The sequence below is a fragment of the Mercenaria mercenaria genome, unplaced genomic scaffold, assembly GCF_021730395.1.
Source record: "Mercenaria mercenaria strain notata unplaced genomic scaffold, MADL_Memer_1 contig_927, whole genome shotgun sequence".
Classification (NCBI taxonomy): Eukaryota; Metazoa; Mollusca; class Bivalvia; order Venerida; family Veneridae; genus Mercenaria; species Mercenaria mercenaria.
In genome coordinates, this window is record NW_026463843.1 from 1 (window position 1) to 20490 (window position 20490).

Sequence of the window (20490 nt, forward strand, 5' to 3'; positions counted from 1 at the left end):
GATCAAGCAAAAAATGTGGCCTCTTCAGTGTTACCAAGGCTTATCTATGATTTGACCTAGTTGCCTATTTTTAGACCTTTGTAACTTTGTATTCACCCAATATAGATACATTTCATAGGGATAAATAACATTCTTGGAAAGTTTTTTGAAGGTCAAGGAGAAAGTTAGACCGCTATAGTGTTGACAATGTTTTTCTATGATTTGACATAGTGACCTAGATTTTGACCTCAAATAACCCTGTTTCAAACAATGAATGATAAAAAAACATGGGCAATTACAACAGCTCACCTTGACTGCTTTGTTCTCAGGTGAGCTAATGAACCAAAGACTGAACATGATTAACATTGTAAATTCTTTTTACATCACAGCCACAACTAATACATTCATTCAATATTTTCTCAGCTTCAGCCTAGTCCACAGAACTCCAGTCCCATCAGCTTCTTATATTCATATCATTCCTTAGGCAATATATGGTTATTAAACTTAATACATATGCTAAAATAGCTACCTTGGTTGCAGAGAAAATTAAAAGTGTATATGATCAGTTGTTGAAGGTTCAAACAAATCCATTACTTGACTAAAATCTGATTGACCATCTTGAACAGCTCGTCACCTCAGTGCAAAGTGACAAGCTGCTCATTTCAACTTTTCAAAATTGATTTCTTAAAGGTGTCATGTCGCATAGCAAATTTTACACGAAGAATCCTGATAAATCAAGAACAAAATAAATGTGACTAAAACCATTCCTTCAATTTCATTTTGCTTCAATAATAATGTTATTATAATTTAACATAAGTTATTAAGTACACTATATGAAAGAATAAATATCATGCTAATTAAAAAAATTCCAGGAAATACATCAACACTGATGATTCATTTTTGTACTTGTATTGCATGCATCATTTCTTTCATGTGTGGGTGGTTTTATTCATTCATAATCAAGTGTAATTATCATTTGTTCAAGTGCAGTCATCAATCTTTAAACACACCTAACATGCCTATTCAATTAACAGAAAGTGTATATATAACAAACTCCAACTGAATGTGTAGTAATGAAAAGCAAAACAAGAGTGATTCTCTTCAATTAAGAGCAAGTGTGAAGATATTTGCTTAATCAACAAGTGTTACTGTTTGATCCACATAATCTATAACAAACTTTTTCCTGAAATGCAGCCTCACTTTGCAAGATCCATGTATGCAGATCATTCTATACATCAATGTAAAGACCTCCAGGAGTGATAGTATGATCTGGGTTGTTTTTTAATTTTAAGAAATAATGTCACACCGACACAATTTTTTTTAGGTCATATGGCGACTTTCCAGCTTTGATGGTGGAGGAAGACCCCAGGTGCCCCTCTGTGTATTATTTCATCACCGGCGGGCACCTGGGTAGAACCACCAACCTTACGTAAGCCAGCTGGATGGCTTCCTCACATGAAGAATGCAACGCCCAGAGTAAGGCTCGAACCGGTGAGGGGCAAGTGATTTGAAGTCAGCGACCTTAACCACTAAGCCGTGGAGGCCCCTATACTTATAACGAGTCTCTCATGATTATTAATTCAAGAGCAAGTACAACTTTCAATAAAATATGGCTGCACAATCATCTCCTAACCAACATCAAATTATAAGACTACCAGTTTCTATCCAAAATAGTTTTTTTTACTAAGATGGGAGGAGCATGGGCCTGTTATGGGGGAGGGAAGCAGGGGAACAGCTTTGATCCTGGGCCTGTTATAGGGAAGGAGAGGAGGGGAACAGCTCTGTATTTGGGCAAAAGGGAATAAAGATCATGATGTAAAGTCAATTTTCAGAGAAAACTGCACGATTCGAAAGAGATTTCTGAGGGGATGAGAACAGAGCTTTGCCAATTCTAATGACCTTGCTATATGAATTGACAGGTCTTGTCTTTAGAAGAACACTTAAAAAAAATCTAAACTAACACATGGTGAGCAAATAAAGGCAACAAAAATTATCAACAAAATGCATTAATTAAAACAATTTTTGAGGAAGTTATAGAGCAATTTAATACATGTACATAGGACTAAAAATGACTAAATGACTGAAAATAATATATTATTTCATAACAAATAATCAGCGAAGTTTAGGCTGCAGTGCAGTGGTATTAAATGCAGTTGAGTGTTTTAGCCGACTTCAGTCAAACTAAACCTCCAACAAGTAGCAATCATTCTTAGTACCGTATGTACTGCTGATTGTAAAATTAGAAATTTTCATGAGCGATTTATTTTTTGCTTTATCTGATATTCCCAACTGTATTTGTATTCGCAAAATGAATACTCGTGAAAATGATATCTTTGTTAAAAATAACTCATGTTTAACAAGATGGCCATTTATCGAGCGTATTCTACCATACAAAATAATTCAAATTTCAAATATAGCAAATTTGTCAACCCGCAAAAATATATGATTTTACAGCATGGCAAAACAGGATTTCATTTTCACTCATCATAATGAATATGGCAACAATTTATGTAAACATTCTACCATTTATATATTTATACCAAAATAAGAACTGTCCCACAATGCATCTTCAGCCCAGTGTTATAATTACAATTTATTGCTCAATTTGTTTTTCTAATCCTACTGGGTTGTGATGCTATTTCCAGCTAGAAAACATAACCACAAACAAAATAAAACTTTCAAATAAATAAAACTGTTTGATGCTATAAAATAAATTGATCATCCTTCCCGAATTCAAACTGTACATTTAAGTCTAAATAATTTCAAAATGAAGTTGCAAGTCTGCCCACTGATTTTAGATCAAACAACAGTTAATATATACATGTATGCCAGATACTTAAAGATGTACTATGCCCATTTTTAATAAAAATATTTTCTCATCAGACAGTGATTTAAAGCGTTTAATTAACACATTTTAGGGGGAAAAGTTTCATAATGTGGGTAATACGACAGTCCCAAACTTCATAATCCTAGAAAATAACCAAAAATATTGTGCAGAAGGGAGTAATAGGGAAAATCAACATTTTTCTTGTCATTTTATCGTATCTTTATACTTTTTTTCACTCTCTTTATCATTTTTCAAAGTCATACATGTATATACATTGCCAAACTTGGTGGAAAAATTTCACCCCATACGTGGATGAGCAGCTTTAAATCTCAAAAATCTTCATGAGTATATTTAGTCTGGCTAAATATATAAACTGACTGTGTACCATGGCGTATGTACAGCAGAGCAGCAATCACTATTAAATGTCGCATCTTGTAACAGCCATTTGTTTAAAAAAAAAAAAAACTTCCAGTTTTTTAATAAAGTAAAATATTCATACTAAGTTAACTTATTAGTGTGTAGTATTTTTAACACACAGTACTGCTTATACACACAACTATGTTTACCTAACATCTACATATATATTGTGTAGTTATTGTTTTAGGCATAATATAACTTTAAATCATGAGACACAGTATGTTAATGAGCTATCTTGTAAAGACATTTTCTTCCAAAAAACTTACTTTACAGTAAATTCATGCAATAATTTACTATTTCATACCACTTTATGTACATTCTTATTCATATGTTTAAAGGGTAACTTTTTTTCAAAACATATGAATAGAGTTATTTTATCGAAAATACAAATGAATTATATTTTACAAGCATGCAACGAAATTTAAATCTCTCAACATAATCAAATGATTATTTTTTATGTGGTAACTCCCAGTTGTTTACTCATCTTAATAACTTTTAGACCTTGGAGTACGATAAAATGAGGAGAGTTTATTAAAATATATCAAGAACATGTCACACATTTTTCCTCCGTTTTCCCTGCTTAACTCCCTTTTAAACTCTCCAGACTATTCACATGTAACATGCACAGCTTTGTACAAATGAATTTATCCCTAAAATAACAAACTAGAACATAGTTTTGTTATCGTAACCATAACTTCAGTCTCAAAGCATCCACACCATTTAAATAATAACGGAATAGTCTTTTATCACGTACAAATCCCAAGTTTTCGTAAAGCCTCAGTGCTGCTTGATTTGTGATCTCTGTCTCTAATACAACCTGAAAATAAAGGTATAGAATATTGAAAATGTGGTTACTACTTAGTACTTCTGTAAATTATGTTTGATAGTGTGAAATAATTTGATTTTGTGGGTACTTTAGTCAACAATGAATACTATTACTAATAATTGGCCATTATCAAACTCTTTTATGGGGAAAAAATTTTTTTCCAAAAAAAGATTATTGAAATATACATGTACTATATAGTTTTACTCTAAAATCAGGTTTGATCAGATATCTTCTGCAAACCAGACAGATTTCCTTTCTCAATGGCAAGCTAAGGGACATGTGTTTTAAAGTTAGCTGAATGGCATGTGTTTCAAACTTAGCTGAAGGACATTTGTTTCAAAGTTTCCTGAGGGACCAATTGCATTTCAAGGCTAGCTGTGGGACAGATGTTTCAAAGTTAGCTGTGGGACATGTGTTTCAAAGTTAGCTGAGGGACATGTGTTTCAAAGTTAGCTGAGGGACATGTGTTTCAGTTAGTTGAATTACATGTTTCAAAGTTAGCTGAAGGACATTTGTTTCAAAGTTAGCTGAATGACATGTGTTTCAAAGTTTGCCAAATGACAGGTGTTTCAAAGTTAGCTGAATGACATTTGTTTTAAAGTTAGATGAATGACGGGTGTTTCAAAGTTTGCTGTGGGACATGTGTTTCAAAGCTAGCTGAGGGACAGGTGTTTCAAACTTAGCTGACTGATATGTGTTTCAAAGTTTGCTGAATGACAGGTGTTTTCAAAGTTTGCTGAATGACATTTGTTTCAAAGTTAGCTGACTGACATGTGTTTCAAAGTTTGCTGAATGACAGGTGTTTCAAAGTTTGCTGAATGACATTTGTTTTAAAGTTAGATGAATGATGGGTGTTTCAAAGTTTGCTGTGGGATATGTGTTTCGAAGCTAGCTGAGGGACAGGTGTTTCAAAGTTAGCTGAATTACATGCGTTTCAAAGTGAAGGACATTTGTTTCAAAGTTAGCTGAAGGACATGTGCTTCAAAGTTAGCTGAATGACATGTCTTTTCAAAGTTTGCTGAATGACATGTGTTTCAAAGTTAGCTGAGGGACAGTTTCAAGGTTTGCTGAAGAACATTTGTTTCAAAGTTTCCTAAGGGACCATGCATTTCAACGCTAGCTGAGGGACAGATGTTTCAAAGTTAGCTGAGGGACAGATGTTTCAAAGTTAGCTGAGGGACATGTGTTTCAACGTTAGCTGTATGACATGTGTTTCAAAGTTAGCTGAAGGACATGTGTTTCAAAGTGAAGGACATTTGTTTCAAAGTTTCCTGTGGTATCATAAATTTCAAAGATAGCTGAGGGACAGGTGTTTCAAAGTTAGCTGAGTGACATGTGTTTCAAAGTTAGCTAAATTACATGAGTTTCAAAGTTAGCTGAAGGAAATTTGTTTCAGTTTGCTGAAGGATATCTGGAATGACATGGATGACATTTGTTTCAAAGTTTGCTGAAGGACATTTGTTTCAATGTCAGCTGAAGGACATTTGTTTCAAAGTTAGCTTCAAAGTTAGCTAATGACAGGTTTTATAAAAGTTAGCTAAATGACATGTGTTTCAAAGTTTGCTAAATGACATCTGTTTCAATGTTAGCTATTGGACATTTGTTTCAAAGTTTGATGAAAGACATTTGTTTCAAAGTTAGCTGAAGGACATGTGTTTCAAAGTTAGCTGAATGACGTGTGTTATAAAGTTAGATGAATGACATGTGTTTCAAAATTTGCTGCTGGACATTTGCTTCAAAGTTAGTTGAAGTAACATTGAAGGATATTTGTTTCAAAGTTAGCTGAAGGACACGTGTTTCAAAGTAAGCTGAAGGACACGTGTTTCAAAGTTAACATGTGTTTAAAGTTAGCTATTTATTTCAAAGTTTCCTGAGGGATCATGCATTTCAAAGCTAGCTGAAGGACAGGTGTTTCCAAGTTAGTTAAGGGTCATGTGATTAAAAGTTAGCCAAGGGACTTGAGTTTCAAAGTTTGCCAAGGAACAGGTGTTTCAAAATTAGCAACACTGACTGCTTACCTAAGAAGCTTGTATGAGGTGAAACTCTACAGTTAACCCACAAATATAAATCCTTGAACAGATAAACTTTCAAGATAAACATTTTGTTTCACAATTTTTCCTGCATTTTCAAAAGAACAAGCGAAGTATGTAAAACACATATGCCCCCATGATGATGGCCTGTTGCATATGTAATTGTGAATGCTGTGACCTTGACCTCAGACTCAACAATTTCAACAAAATCTTGGGTCATTTAGTGACTACAGGCAGTCATTCTATGAAGTATTAAGGCCAAAGTGTTCTCCAGATAATGATTAAGGCTCTCACATTTACAGAATTTTGTAAACGTTTACAAGCTCTTTCAAACACAAAAGGATAACATTTAAACGGCCTTCAACCATAGTCTGCAGTCAATACTCTGGACGTTTTTTCCCTCTTCTATAACGGTTGCCCAAAATCGTAAATGCATCAATTTCTCAAATTAAACAGGAAAAAATATCAAGTTCAAGGTAATTTGTGGTAACAATTTTGCAAGTGTAACCTGTTTTGATGATTCCAAGCTATATTTGATGCAATTCCGTTGCATAATGGAACAATTTATTTTAATCAGATCAAATTTGGCATTTTCTAACTGCCTTCTTACACTGTAAAGGTCTGTCCCAATAACAGAATTTAGCCCTTATCAAATAAGTGCTCAAACAAGAGCTGTCCATAAGACAGTGCGCTCCACTATTCGGGAATTTGACAGTAAAATGAATATATGTCTGAATAAGAGACCTCTACTATAAAAGGAAGATACACCAAGTGGCATAAATCCATCAAATACACAAATTAGAGTTATTAGGATTGTTACAACAAATGCAGATGATGATGGTAAAGATATATTTTGAGTTTCAAGTCATTATCTTATATAGTACCAAAGTTATGTCCAGAAAATGAAGTTTGTTAAAAAAATTAAAGTGTAAAAGGGGCATAATTTGGTCAAAAATACAAATCAGAGTTATGGGGATTGTTACCACACATGCAGATGATGGAGATAAAGATACATTTTAAGTTTCAAGTTGTTATCTTATATTGCATTAAAGTAATATCCAGAAAGCAAAGATTGCAAAAAAAATGTAAGTACAAAAGGGGCATAATTCTGTCAAAAATACAATTAGAGTTATGGGGTATGTAACCACACATGCAGATGATGATTATAAACAAATATTTTTAATTTCAAGTCATTATCTTTTAAAGTACCAGAGATATGTCTATTAATAAAGCTTTCGAAAAAAATTTAACATGAAAATAATTCCAAGTATAACTCCTTGGTGACCTTGACCTTGGGTATAATAGGCCCAGCCCCTGCATATACTATGTTTGTACGCTGGACAATGTTTATGAGAACTTACAGTAAGGTATAAGCAAAAGTAACAAAGTTATGACAGAAAAACAAAGGTTGCCGAAAAACTTTAACCTCAAAAATAACCTAAGTATAAGACCTTGGTGACCTTGACCTTGGATAAAATGGGCCCAGTCCCTGTACATACTTTTTTCGCATACTGGACAATGTTTATGTGAAGTTACAGTAAGATATAAGCAATAGTAACAAAGATATGACAGAAAAAGGTTGCCAAAAAACTTTAACCTTAAAAATAACCTTGGGTATAATGGGCTCAACCCCTACACATATTTTGTTTGCATACTAGACAATGTTTATGTGAAGTTACAGTAAGATATAAGCAATATTAACAAAGATATGACAGAAAAACTTTAACCTTAAAAATAACCTAAGTATAACAGTTTGGTGACCTTGACCTTGGGTATAATGGGCTCAGCCCCTACATTGTTTGTATACTGGACAATGTTTATGTGAAGTTACAGTAAGATATAAGCAATAGTAACAAAGATATGACAGAAAAACAAAGGTTGCCGAAAAACTTTAACCAAGATGGGTCACGCCGACGCCGATGCCGGGGTGAGTAGTATAGCCCCCCTATTCTCTGAATAGTGGAGCTAAAAATGACAGCTTACTGTTTACCTTCTAATATATACAGGCAAGAAAGGCTAAAAGAATGATTGTTTTTGTTTAACTGGGGAAACGTTTAACTGTCAAACAAAACACAGACACAGACTCTAAAATTTGGGAGCTTTTAATAATGATCAGAAACTATCTTTAGTCTTGAGGACACTACATCTTTTTTGCTGAGTTTTAACATCACACTGACACAATTATAGGTCATATGGTGACTTTCAAGCTTCTGTTGATGGAGGAAGACCCCTGGTGCCACTCTGGGCATTATTTTCATCACAGGCATGCACCTTTTAAGAACTACTGATTTTCTGTAAGCAAGCTGGATGGCTTTCTCACATGAAAGAATTCAACACCCAAAGTGAGGTTTCAATTCCAAAAGTGACTGGCTCGAGATTCTGTGCCAGTGACCTAAGCTACTCAGCCAAGGAAGCCCCTTGAAGCATTCTCTAGTTATTGAGCGGAATCTGTTTTCATTGTCAAGACCTATGACCAACTGACCCCCAAAGCATTAAAGATCATGTACTGATCACAAGAAACCATCCTAGTTTGAAGGCATTAGGCCTACAGGTTCTTCAGTTATTGAGTGGTAACCATTTTAAATCTTTTGGTCATTCTGATACCAAACTTTGCCTTTCTAACCAAAAAGACAACAGGGGTCACCTAATGACTACTGGCAATCATTCTATAATGTTTGACAAATGTTGGCCAAACCTTTTAAGTTATTGAGTGGAAACCATTTTCAGTCTTTAGGTCACTATGACCTTGACCTACTGACACCCAAAACAATAAAGGTCATGGTTCTGCCCACCACAGGGATGTACCCTGATTCTACTGATCACAGGCAAGCAACCTATCATCTATGACCCTTGATGACTGTAGGCCTAGGCCAAAGCATTTCTAGTTAGAGCAGGAACAATTTTCAGTCTGGCCTTGACCTTAACCTACTCATCCCTTAAATTGTAGGGGTCATCTACTGACCACAAGCAATCATCCTATGATGTTTGACCACTGTAGACAGAAGCATTCTCTAGTTATTGATCAGAAACCAAATGGTCTACCGACCAACCGACAATGAGCAAAACAATATACCCCTTCTTCTGCAAAGTGTGGCACAATAAGTAGAACAAGATAAATATATGTATACCTCATCACAGTCATCAGCTATCATGGCTTTAATGGCTTTCAGAACAAGATGTGAACCTAAAAGAAGGTAAGGTATGTAATATTAACATCAAAATATGTTCGTCCCTTCACTGCATTGTAAATTCACTGTCATAACAGATAATTTGCATAAGAGTTATTGAAATTTTCTACCACAGGCACAGAAGAGAACTAATACCCTTTAATACTTTCTATTGGTAACTTTTTCTTGTTTTTTTTTATTTTCATAACTATCGGTAACTAAGATTTTTACCTTTCAACAATTTGACGTTTTACCGTTTAGTCACAATTTTCTGCAATTTCTATCATACCAGTACTAGTTGAAAACATTGGTACTGTGTCTAAATTATACAGAAATGCTATACAATGTATATTTGTTTCTTGCAAGTTCCCTATCTTCATTTGCATGCAGTATAAATCACTGCAAGTTTTCAAATTACAACCACATGCAATAACTTATCTACAACTTTATTCAATATTGTAACATTCCATCTGACTTTCATCTGGTAAAAATTCCAGCACTTCACCTGAGCTAAATTATCATACATTTTTAAAAAAAGTTCATATGCTTAACTTATTTTTAGTGTTCGTTCTTGTAATCCCTGGTTTATCCAATTAGATTACTGAAGTCAATATTTCTAAATAAAATGACTGACAGCAGGTGTCATACTACTTAAAAGCAAATTCAACTTTTGCTTCCGACTTTCTGTGAAATATAAACATTTATCCTATATCTATTTTATTTATCCAATCGTGAACGTTTATTTGCAACACGTGACAATACAATATATTACCGTATTGGACGCACATGTGTACAAAAAACCTTTATTTTTTCCGTATTTGGACGGTTCAACAGTCCCATGTTAAACATACGATAAAGCCTGAAACGCGTGAAAATGTTCCAAATGTAAATTGGGTGAAGTATGCGCTCTATGTACAGAGTTTGATTATGCGTCTTGAAATCAGAAAAGGCAGAAAAACAATATCCAGTGTATCATCTTTAATTTAAACTAAAATAAAATAGATTTAGAATAAAAAGGTTATTTAACATGGTACTGTACAATACGAGATATATTTGGACTTGTACCCAGCTGGGAAAACCATATTTGACTCGCCTAGCTGCTCGTCCAATATCATTTTTCTCAGCTGGGTACTTGTCCAAATATATCTCGTATTGTACAGAACAATGTTAAATAACCTAATAGTATGCAACCTTTGCCTCCGACTCACGGGTACTAAACAGTGCCTGTGGTACCGCCTGTGCCGACGAGGATTGAAGGCACTTCGCTTCCTGTACCGCAGGTACTTCGTCAATGTTTACAAAACGAGCGAGATCGGTGAGTGATTTTTGTCATTTTTGTCATTTGGTTACTGCATGAAGCATTTTTTCAAAAATCGGGGAATGTAGCGGGGTGTAGATGTATCTTATCTACATATCCATGCTAAAATTTGAGGCAACTGATCAATTTCCTAGAAACGTAAGGACATATAAGTTGGGAATGAAACGTGATTTTTTCACATCAGTGACTGTTTAGACTCATTTCTTTTCGCTGACCCAAACGATGCCGTCTCCGCCGTCGAAAATTGTATTTATAAATGACATGTGATCTGCTAAAACATAAAATGTGTCCAGAAAATTCCGAATTTGAACGTTATGCCAATTTTGGAAAAGTACCGCAGGCATTCCGACGATGCCGCAGTCCCTTTGAGGTGCCGCAGGCACTTTCAAAAAGTATCGGGACATAAATTTGGCCGAAACTATAGACAAACAGACAAATGGAAGAACAGAGAAACAGAAAGGCAAAAACTAAATGCCCCCACGATACTGTAATAAATTGACTTTATAGTATTGTAAAATAAAAGGGACCAAACCTTTGTTAAGCTTTAAATATCCATCCATTATGGTGGCATAGGCTATAAACCAATAAAAAATTTCATATAAAATTCAGCTACTTCAGAACAATTTTGTTACAGTTTCTAGATTTTCACTCCGTCGTAGACCTATTTTCCACAAGATATCCGTACATTTCCTTCGAGAAAACGAAAAGAAACAGGGGTGTTGAATAGTATGCAGTGAAATGCAAGTCAGGTACCCTCATATTGCCGCATTTCAGAAAGCGGTCCGCAGAACAAACACCCTACTTTCGTTTTCACGTAAACAACTTGAAAACATGCGAATATTAGCATGAAAAGTGTCCTATTTTATGTAACAATCATTCCACGAGTGAAATAATGCCCATTTGGCTAGGATCTATTTATTAGGGACATCTTTCGAAAGTCACGGAAGCACATTTCTGACCGAATGACTGCATTATAACCTATATTTCTGCCACGAGATAGGTAGGTAGTTGTCGCGATACCTCAAGAAATTATCGTGATAAAGCGAAGTTTTCTAATAAGAGTCTCAATAGTCAAAAGTTTTCTGTAAATATTATAATCTCGATACCATTTGTGTACGAGCCCATTGTGGACAGCTGACATTTACTACATGTAGCTAGACAGTTATTTCGGTATAAAGTCAGAAACTATATTGATATTTCGAAATTTTCTGTAGTTATTTTAATAGCCTAATGTTTCCTGGAAATATGAAGCATATCTACAAAAAAAAATATTGTGAAAATGTTTTCAGAAAAATGGAGAACTTAAAAAGTATAGCTCATAAACGATCAAACGGGAGAAATGTAATAGTTTTTACATGTGCGTAAAACCTATTTTCTTCCTGCAAACAAAACTTTGAGAACAAAAACATATCGAGCAGCATAGGACGGACAGAGAAGGCAATTTTCAAAAAGCATAATGTTTGGGAAATACAGTTTGCTTCAACTGACCGGAACAATCGCGTACTAGAGTTTAAGATTACCCGCGAAGATAAACCGATTGCTAAACTATTTGATATTAGTGAATATAATATATAATCGTGCGAATGCGAGTTATTGGAGATTTGGTTAGTTATGGGCCAAATTTATGAAACTTTTTGAAGTGCCTGCGGCATCGTCGAAATGCCTGCGGCACTTTTCCAAAATTGGCATAACGTTCAAATTCGGAATTTTCTGGACACATTTTATGTTTTAGCAACTCACATGTCATTTATATATATAATTTACGACGGCAGAGACGACATCGTTTGGGCCAGCGAAAAGAAATGAGTCTAAACAGTCACTGATGTGAAAAAAATCACGTTTCATTCCCAACTTATTTGTCCTTATGTTTCTAGGAAATTGATCATTTGCCACAAATTTTAGCATGGATATGTAGATAAGATACATCTACACCCCGCTACATTCCCTGATTTTTGAAAAAATGCTTCATGCAGTAACCAAATGACAAAAATCACTCACCGATCTCGCTCGTTTTGTAAACATTGACGAAGTACCTGCGGTACAGGAAGCGAAGTGCCTTCAATCCTCGTCGGCACAGGCGGTACCGCAGGCCCTGTTTAGTACCTGTGAACTGTAATGTTTTAGATTTGTAACGTTTTTAATCTGTTTCAGTTGATAGTTATTTTTTCTAAACAATGAACCCAATGAGTTTTATTTCCTCTAGGAAGGAAATATAAGTGTTTACGATCTTGGAATGCAGTAACCTACATTTTTCACGCATGAATGTACAAGTATATATATTCTCACCTATTTTCTTCCGTCTGTATTCAGAATCAACAGCTAACATAGCAATATAGCCTCTTCGTACCATCTTCTTGTGCAAGTCTAACTTGCAGACAATTGCCCCTACACATTTCGCTCCATCCATTGCCTGAAAGGTAATTAATTCAAATATAAAATGTCCCTTTCCTAATTACAGTAGACCTGCAACTGAAAAATATGCTGCATCTGTCAAAACTGCCACATACAGAACAAAATGAAAATAATATTATGTCTGGTACAATTTGTATTTTACAGTTAGGTGTATATCAAGTTAAATATCTGTGATATATTCATACCACATTACTCAGTAAATTAAAGAAACCAAACATGCAGAAAGAGGTTGTTTTATCAAACTAAATCCTGATATAATCATCACCATATGAATTTTGTGTTGCTGCAAAAACATCTGGCAAATTGAAGTTGTCCTAAGAATGCTCTAATTATCTTACTTTGCCTGCGGAAAAAATAATGAGTACCGGAAAGTTTAAACAAGAGGGTCATGATGACCCTGGATCGCTCAACTGAGTTATATGAACTACATGTTTCAAATGTCAAACTGATGCTAAAATATCAAGAAAGTAGGTCAGTAGGTCACATTCATGGTAACTGAAAATCAGTTTTAAGATCGGTGTGCAGAACTGTACATGTATGTCACTCAAATTTCAAGGCTCTATCTTAGAAACAAGAAAGTAGGTCAGTAGGTCAAGAGTCACAGTCAAGTGACCCCTAATTACTTGGGGTCATCAGGTAATTATAATTAAACAGTCTAGGAAATATGATCAGATAATTTTTGAAGTATTTTTTCCTATATACATGTTACTCATATATAAACTAAGTGACCCTCGGGGTGGGGTAGCCTGAATTCCAGTCTGTCAATTTTTCATGTGCTTCTGTTCTGCAAATCGATACCATCAGAAACTAAACGGGCCAGTAACAGTAACTTGCTCATACAATATGAAATAGCGTGTATGTTATGACAAAGCAAAAAATATCAACACCTGAATCCTAGACTAGGGGCGGGCCTCTTTTCAACTCAGGAGCATAATTTGAATAATCTTGTTAGCAAAGCTACATGCCAAATATCAAAAGCCTAGGCCTTGCAATTTCAGACAAGAAGATTTTTATTTTTTTTTCCTATATGCCTATGTAAAACTTGGGACCCCCGGGGCAGGGCCTCTTTTCACCCCAGGGTAATAATTTGGACAATCTTGGTAGAGGACCACAAGGACAAGGAGCGGTCACAAAAGCTCACCTTGGCTCAAAGTGAGATAAAAAGTGGAATATGGTTCATGTATTTTCAGTAACTTTCAGGTGATATCCTTTCCTGGCATGCTCAGGTAAGCGAAGTCATGAAAATTGCACATCTATGCAAGATTTCAAATCTTTTTTCAAATATGTATGTCAGTACAAAGAGAAATACTGTATTACAATAAACAAGGATTTTAATTTTTAATGCACAATTCAACCTGTATTACATTCCTTTGAACATATGTGCTGAACTGCATTTGGATGCATTTGACTCTGGTAAACTAATGAAACAAGAGGCACAAATGGGCCCAAGTCACTTACCTGAGAAAGAACCTTTACCTTCTGACATTGTTTCTGCCCAATTTTATGAACATCCAATTAGCAATCTGTTAAGTCTTTTTAAAAAGGTTTTACATTTTTAACTCTGGCAGTCCCTGTCTCCCCCTATTTTTATGCCTCTTTTGACCCATTTTATCTTTTAAACAAGAGCACCGCCTTGCGGAAGCAGACGCTCATCTGATTTTTTTGTCTCTGTATAATAGAAATAATTCAAATATTGTCCTACCCATGATTTTCTAAATCCAAATGGGGCCATAATATTCAGGGATCATCCTACAAGGCGATTTGAGCGATATCGTCGCTTTAAAGCCGGCCACTTCGCCTAATTATCGGCTCCGGGCGAAATCCAAATCTCCGAGTTTTTCAGCGAGTTATTATCTGTTTACTTAAAGTTGCAAAACTTGATGCATATTCTAGATTAAATTATCGAAAAATCCATAGTCAACTCCACCTACTCGCCTGTCAAACTTCAGCCAATCGTAGCGTTAATATCCCACAGTGTCAATCAATAATATTGTAAGTCGCCGCCATTTTGAAAATTTTCAATCGGCGTGTAAAAAGCCGATAAACTTAACGAGAGCATGACCTTATGCAACAATTGTATATTATTCTTTCATTTTATTAAAGATTACTTCAAAAATTATTTCAATTACCATGATTACGGTCAATTTCTGTAAATGAATTGCTCGGGTACTGTGGATAAAAATGATTTTGCGGACGTCAGAACTGCCGTACAAAATATTGTAAAAAGATCGCCATTATCTACGAGTTTGATATCATTTTCGAAAAAAAAAAATAAAAAAATAAATTAAATGTATAAATCTGAACAAGTTGATGCAAAAATCGGGCATTATAAAAGCACGAGAATCGAAACATGAATGAAAATGTTCACGGCGTTTTGATCGTGCACCTGTTAAAAATACGAGTTTCGGACATGTAAATTTCAGATAAAAATTTAAAGGCGACTTTTTCATTGCTAAATTTATACTTTATTTAGAAATTCATGAAAATGATAATGCAAGAATCAATTTCCTTAAATAATTACTGTTTATAAGTTACAGCTATACCCACAGAAAGTGGATATATATAGGCAGGAAACTATAGATGGGAAACTAAATGCTATGCATATTCTTCTCCTTAAATTCCTCAACTTCTCCCTAAATTCTGTGGAGAAGAAGTCACTTCTCCCTAAAATTTTGACCTAGGATGATCCCTGCGGCCATAATTCTTGCAAAAATCAATGTAGAGTTACGGTACTTGCTGTGCAGAGTAAGCTTTTAATGGTGAATAACTGCTCCAAGTTTTAAAGCAATAACTTTGATTGTTAATGAGAAAAGTAGACCTAAACATAAAACTTAACCAAGAAATCTGATATTTTCTAAGTCCAAAAGGGGCCGTAATTCTTGCAAAAAGCAGGATGGAGTTATGTTTCTTGCTGTACAGAGTCAGCTTTTGGTGGTGAACAAGTGTTGCAAGTTTTACAGCAATAGCTTTGATAGTTCAGGAGAAAACTTGACCTAAACATAGAACTTAACCAAGAAATCAGATATTTTCTAAGTCCAAAAGGGGCCATAATTCTTACAAAAAGCAGGATGGAGTTATGTTTCTTGCTGTACAGAGTCAGCTATTGATGGTAAGATAAGATAAGATAGATAAGATTTATTTAAAGTCGGCAAGATAGCAAACAAGTACAACATAAGCTCATGTGAGCTTTTGAACCGACTACAAGTGTTGTGAACAAGTTGGCGAACAAGTGTTGCAATTTTCAAACCAATAGCTTAAAAAAGTTTGATAATTTAGGAGAAAAGCTGATCTAAACATAAACTTAACCAGGCAACACCAACACCAACGCCGATCAAGTGAGGACAAAAAATCAGATGAGCTAAAAAAGTAAATTCCTAATATCACAAATGGGTATGGATACATGTGAAATGTGCAAAAAGGAAATAAATCGGTCACACATTAAACCGGAATCCACCTAAAAACCGGAATACACCGGAATACACTTTCCATAACCGGAATACACCTGTATTTTTTAAGTTAAAGGTATTTTTGAAGGGTTTTTGATATAATTCAATCATATATATCATAAATAATTAACATACGAAAGGAAAATAAAATACGTTTACGCAAAATGATTTTATACGAGAATGAAGTTCGGCGACCGCGCGGGAAATTTCCATAACCGAAATACACCCGTATTTTATTAATAAATGGTATTTTTGTAGGGTTTATTGCAGAAATCATTCGTGTATAATATAAATAATAAGTTTACAAAAGGAAAATAAAATACTTTAACACAAAACGATTTTATACGAGATTTGGATTTGGCGAGCGCACGGGAAGTTTCCATAACATAAATGCAGTCGTCCTTTTTTAAAAAATAAATAGTATTCTCTTAAATAAACACTTTTTATCATTTTTTTTTTAAGTTGTAGAACCATGTTCAATCAGATTAAATATGAATGAATATTTGAGAGAAGTTTATTAAAAGTTAATTCTGAATACGAGATTATAACTTTACGATCTTACGGAAATGTTTTACGCTTACGTCGCTATGACTAGATACCGGAATGTTGATTATTAAAATTTATTTAATTGTTTCTTCAAATAATAAGAAAATAATTTAAGACAAAAAATATCAATATTCGATTTTAAGTGAATCATAAACAAAATACGGGTCCCGACATAAACCGCGCGGATCGGAAAGGGCATGTCATGTTTATTATTGAAACTTATTTAATTGTTTCTTCATATTTCATTTAACAAATAAAAAAGAAAATAAACTATGAATGATAAAATAGCATTTTTTGATTTTTAAATGAATATAGACAAAATACGAGTGGCATAAACCGCGCTGATCTGAAAGGACATAACAATGTTTTAATATTTTATTTTTAACATGATCGGAAAGGGCATGTCACATGTTTATAATTGGAAATTATTTAATTGTTTCTTCATATTTTAATTAAGAAAAAATATCAATATTCAATTTTTAAATGAATTATACACAAAACACATGTCAGTGCATAAACCGCGCTGATCGGAAAGAACCGGCCGTATGTTTATTATTGGAACTAATTGAATTATTTCTTCATGTTTAATTTGATAATTTAAGAAGAAAATAAATTACAAAAAATCAGATTTCAAAAGAATTATATTATGTTTAATATATAAATATAAAAACGTTTACTGCGCTTATTTCTAAAGCACAATTAAGATCCTTTGAATATATGCAGCGTAACAAACACGTGCCTCTGATTAGTCCTGATAGACTTTGATTGGATTATCACACCTATCGATTATATTGATGTCAATTAATCAGTATAATCAGTATATTTATAAGCACACATATGCGACATGTGACAAATAATGTCTGACAAGGTAAGTGCAGTTAAATATGATAAGCTTTTGTTTAATTTCATACTTGTCGTTATAATTGCAAATTGAAAAATTGAAGAAAAACAGGAACATTCAGTATAATTTTTTATTTTTCATGTACTTTAACGTATCAATACTAATTCAATGTTTTGCTAAAACAGCGATGTATTGTAGATTTAAACATTTTCATTCCTCCTTCCTTCTCTCCAGGATGCACTAAGTCTCGATCATAATGTCTCGGGTATCGTAGTCGTTTTCCTGTATCAACATAGTCTTCCTTTAAATACTTTTTCAGTGTTTCATTTACAGAATTCCTTATTTTGTTAAAATCAGTTTTATTAATTCCAGTCCACTCCGGAAATTTAGGAAAAGTGTTTTTACGTCGTAATTTTACCAAAATTCAGAAATTACGTCGTGAACAAACGTCAACAAACTTATTATTTGGATTGACTGGAATTTACCCGGGAATCGGTAAAGATACAAAACATCATGCCGGTAATTTCCCATTCGACGAGCACGTGCGACCTGTTGTAATATCTAATTTACATCGCTCGACGTTACTTTTGTTAATCAACACGTACAAAAAAACGCGCGTAGTGTATTCATTTTTTAATATTATCGCTTCAAGTTTTCAACACCGCTTAAGAAGTAATACAGTTTGAATTCTATAACGATTTTAATAAGATATCGACAGTAATGTAGGGAAAATTCTATAAAAACGGTCGAATTTTCACATAATTATTTGTAAAACTTCAAACAGCGCGATCTTAATTACTTATTTCTTTCTACAAGTAAATAAATGATACATACTATGGCCATAAAATTCAGACTTTTGACCAGAAAGTACAAAGAACAGAATAAAAAAAGTCTTAAATAATGAAAAAGCGGCAGCAATTTAAATACATTGGAGTAAAACGATTTTTGGCAAACAGATTTCTGTTAGTGTACGTGACCTCGTGAACGTAAATAGAAATGTGGTTTTAAATAAAGCAATACGATGTCGTTGCGGATTTAAATGCATCTTTGTACATGTATATTTTTGTAAATTAATTATTTATTTTAGATATGATTGATTTCTATCATAAACCCTAAAATACGATTTATTTAAAAAATACGGGTGTACATTAGAGAATTTTAGGGCATGGAAATTCATTTACGAATACGCAAATTTCCAGTGCCTTCGCCGATTTTCAATCATGTATAAAACGTAATGCGCAAAAGTATTTTAATTTCATTTTGAAAATTAATTATTTATGATATATATATTTGAATTCAGTCATAAACCACTTCAAAAATAGCATTTGTTGAAGAAATACGGGTGTATTTCGGTTATAGTAATTTCCCGCGCGGTCGCCGAATTTCAATTTCTTATAAAATCGTTTTGTGTGAATATTGTATTTTTCTTTGTTATGTTGATTATTTATGATATATATGATTGAATTATATCAAAAAACCTTCAAAAATACCTTTAATTAAAAAAATACAGGTGTATTCCGGTTATAGAAAGTGTATTCCGGTGTATTCCGGTTTTTAGGTGGATTCCGGTTTAATGTGTGACCCAAATAAATTGTTCAGCAAATTTAAGCTTCGATTCTCCATATTTATTGATACAGTTTAAATAAATTTCACATTATAAACAGCACTTCCCTGGATATATATAGCAAAATTTTTCAAAATTATGTATGTACACAACAAATGATATGCAGAAGACATGCATACTGTTGTTAGTGTTACGTAAAACACAGGATAACTTACTAAGAAGCAAAGTTTTGGCCAGTTGTGGATAAAATATCTGTAAGTATAAATGGAATATGGTTCTGATAAGTCTTTGGTGATAAGTCTCATAATGTCAGGCATTTGCACTTCTGATCTGTAGACAACATATTCAATCCCATTAAAGATATCTGCTTCTTCTGGTTCATTGTCATCCAATATTACACCATGCAAACTTGACGATATGCAGCATATGTCTTTCATATTGGATTTATCACAATCACACAAATTCCCTTCTTCTATTTCTGCAGAATTACACTCTACACTCTCTGGCATGACGGTCTCTCCAACATAACATTGGGCATTACGTGAAAAAATCTGAAACGGTGGTAATGGATCTCTTTTCTGATTAACCAGTCCATTGGCATCTGGTGAAATGTGTGTCATGCCGTTCGGCGGATGTTTTTCTAGTGGAAGCGTCTTTAAACTATTTACGTTTGCATCATCTGGATGCTCAACAGAGTGGGTGGGGCAGGAAATTTTACTCATTTTTTCTGAATCTGAAAGATTCAGACTTTGATCAGGTATTTCACAATCAGTCATTTTGTTCAATATTTCATTTATTGGTTAGGCATTTCATCAGATTAATCTAAACTTGACTGCAGATTAAGTAAAGCGATTTTCAAACTGTTTTTCCTGACATTTTTCGACATGTTGCTGGTGTCAGCCATATTACTTCCGGTTTCAAAAAGTGCGCAATAATTTTTAAAGCCACGCGGAATTTTCAAGAAGGTATGTCAACATTCACACCTCCAGATCATTTGTTCTTTCTTTCACAATTATAAAAAAAATAATAACAAGCTTTTCATTGGGCAATTTTCTTTCGCAGGTTGATCGTATTGGACTACTTTTATCAAGGGTAATAATCATTTAAGGGGTGTTGG

General features: G+C 34.0%; 1 protein-coding gene across 1 annotated transcript; it reads right to left on the reverse strand.

The window, feature by feature from the left end:
* Positions 1-6: 6 nt before the first annotated feature.
* LOC128554994 (N-alpha-acetyltransferase 30-like) lies at positions 7-20403 on the reverse strand. The gene is made up of 4 exons (XM_053536336.1): positions 19589-20403; positions 12851-12974; positions 9208-9263; positions 7-4040 (listed from the first exon to the last, which is right to left on the reverse strand). The coding sequence occupies exons 1-4, from the start codon at positions 20147-20149 to the stop codon at positions 3903-3905; spliced, it is 879 nt and encodes a 292-aa protein (XP_053392311.1). The 5' UTR covers positions 20150-20403; the 3' UTR covers positions 7-3902.
* Positions 20404-20490: the final 87 nt, after the last annotated feature.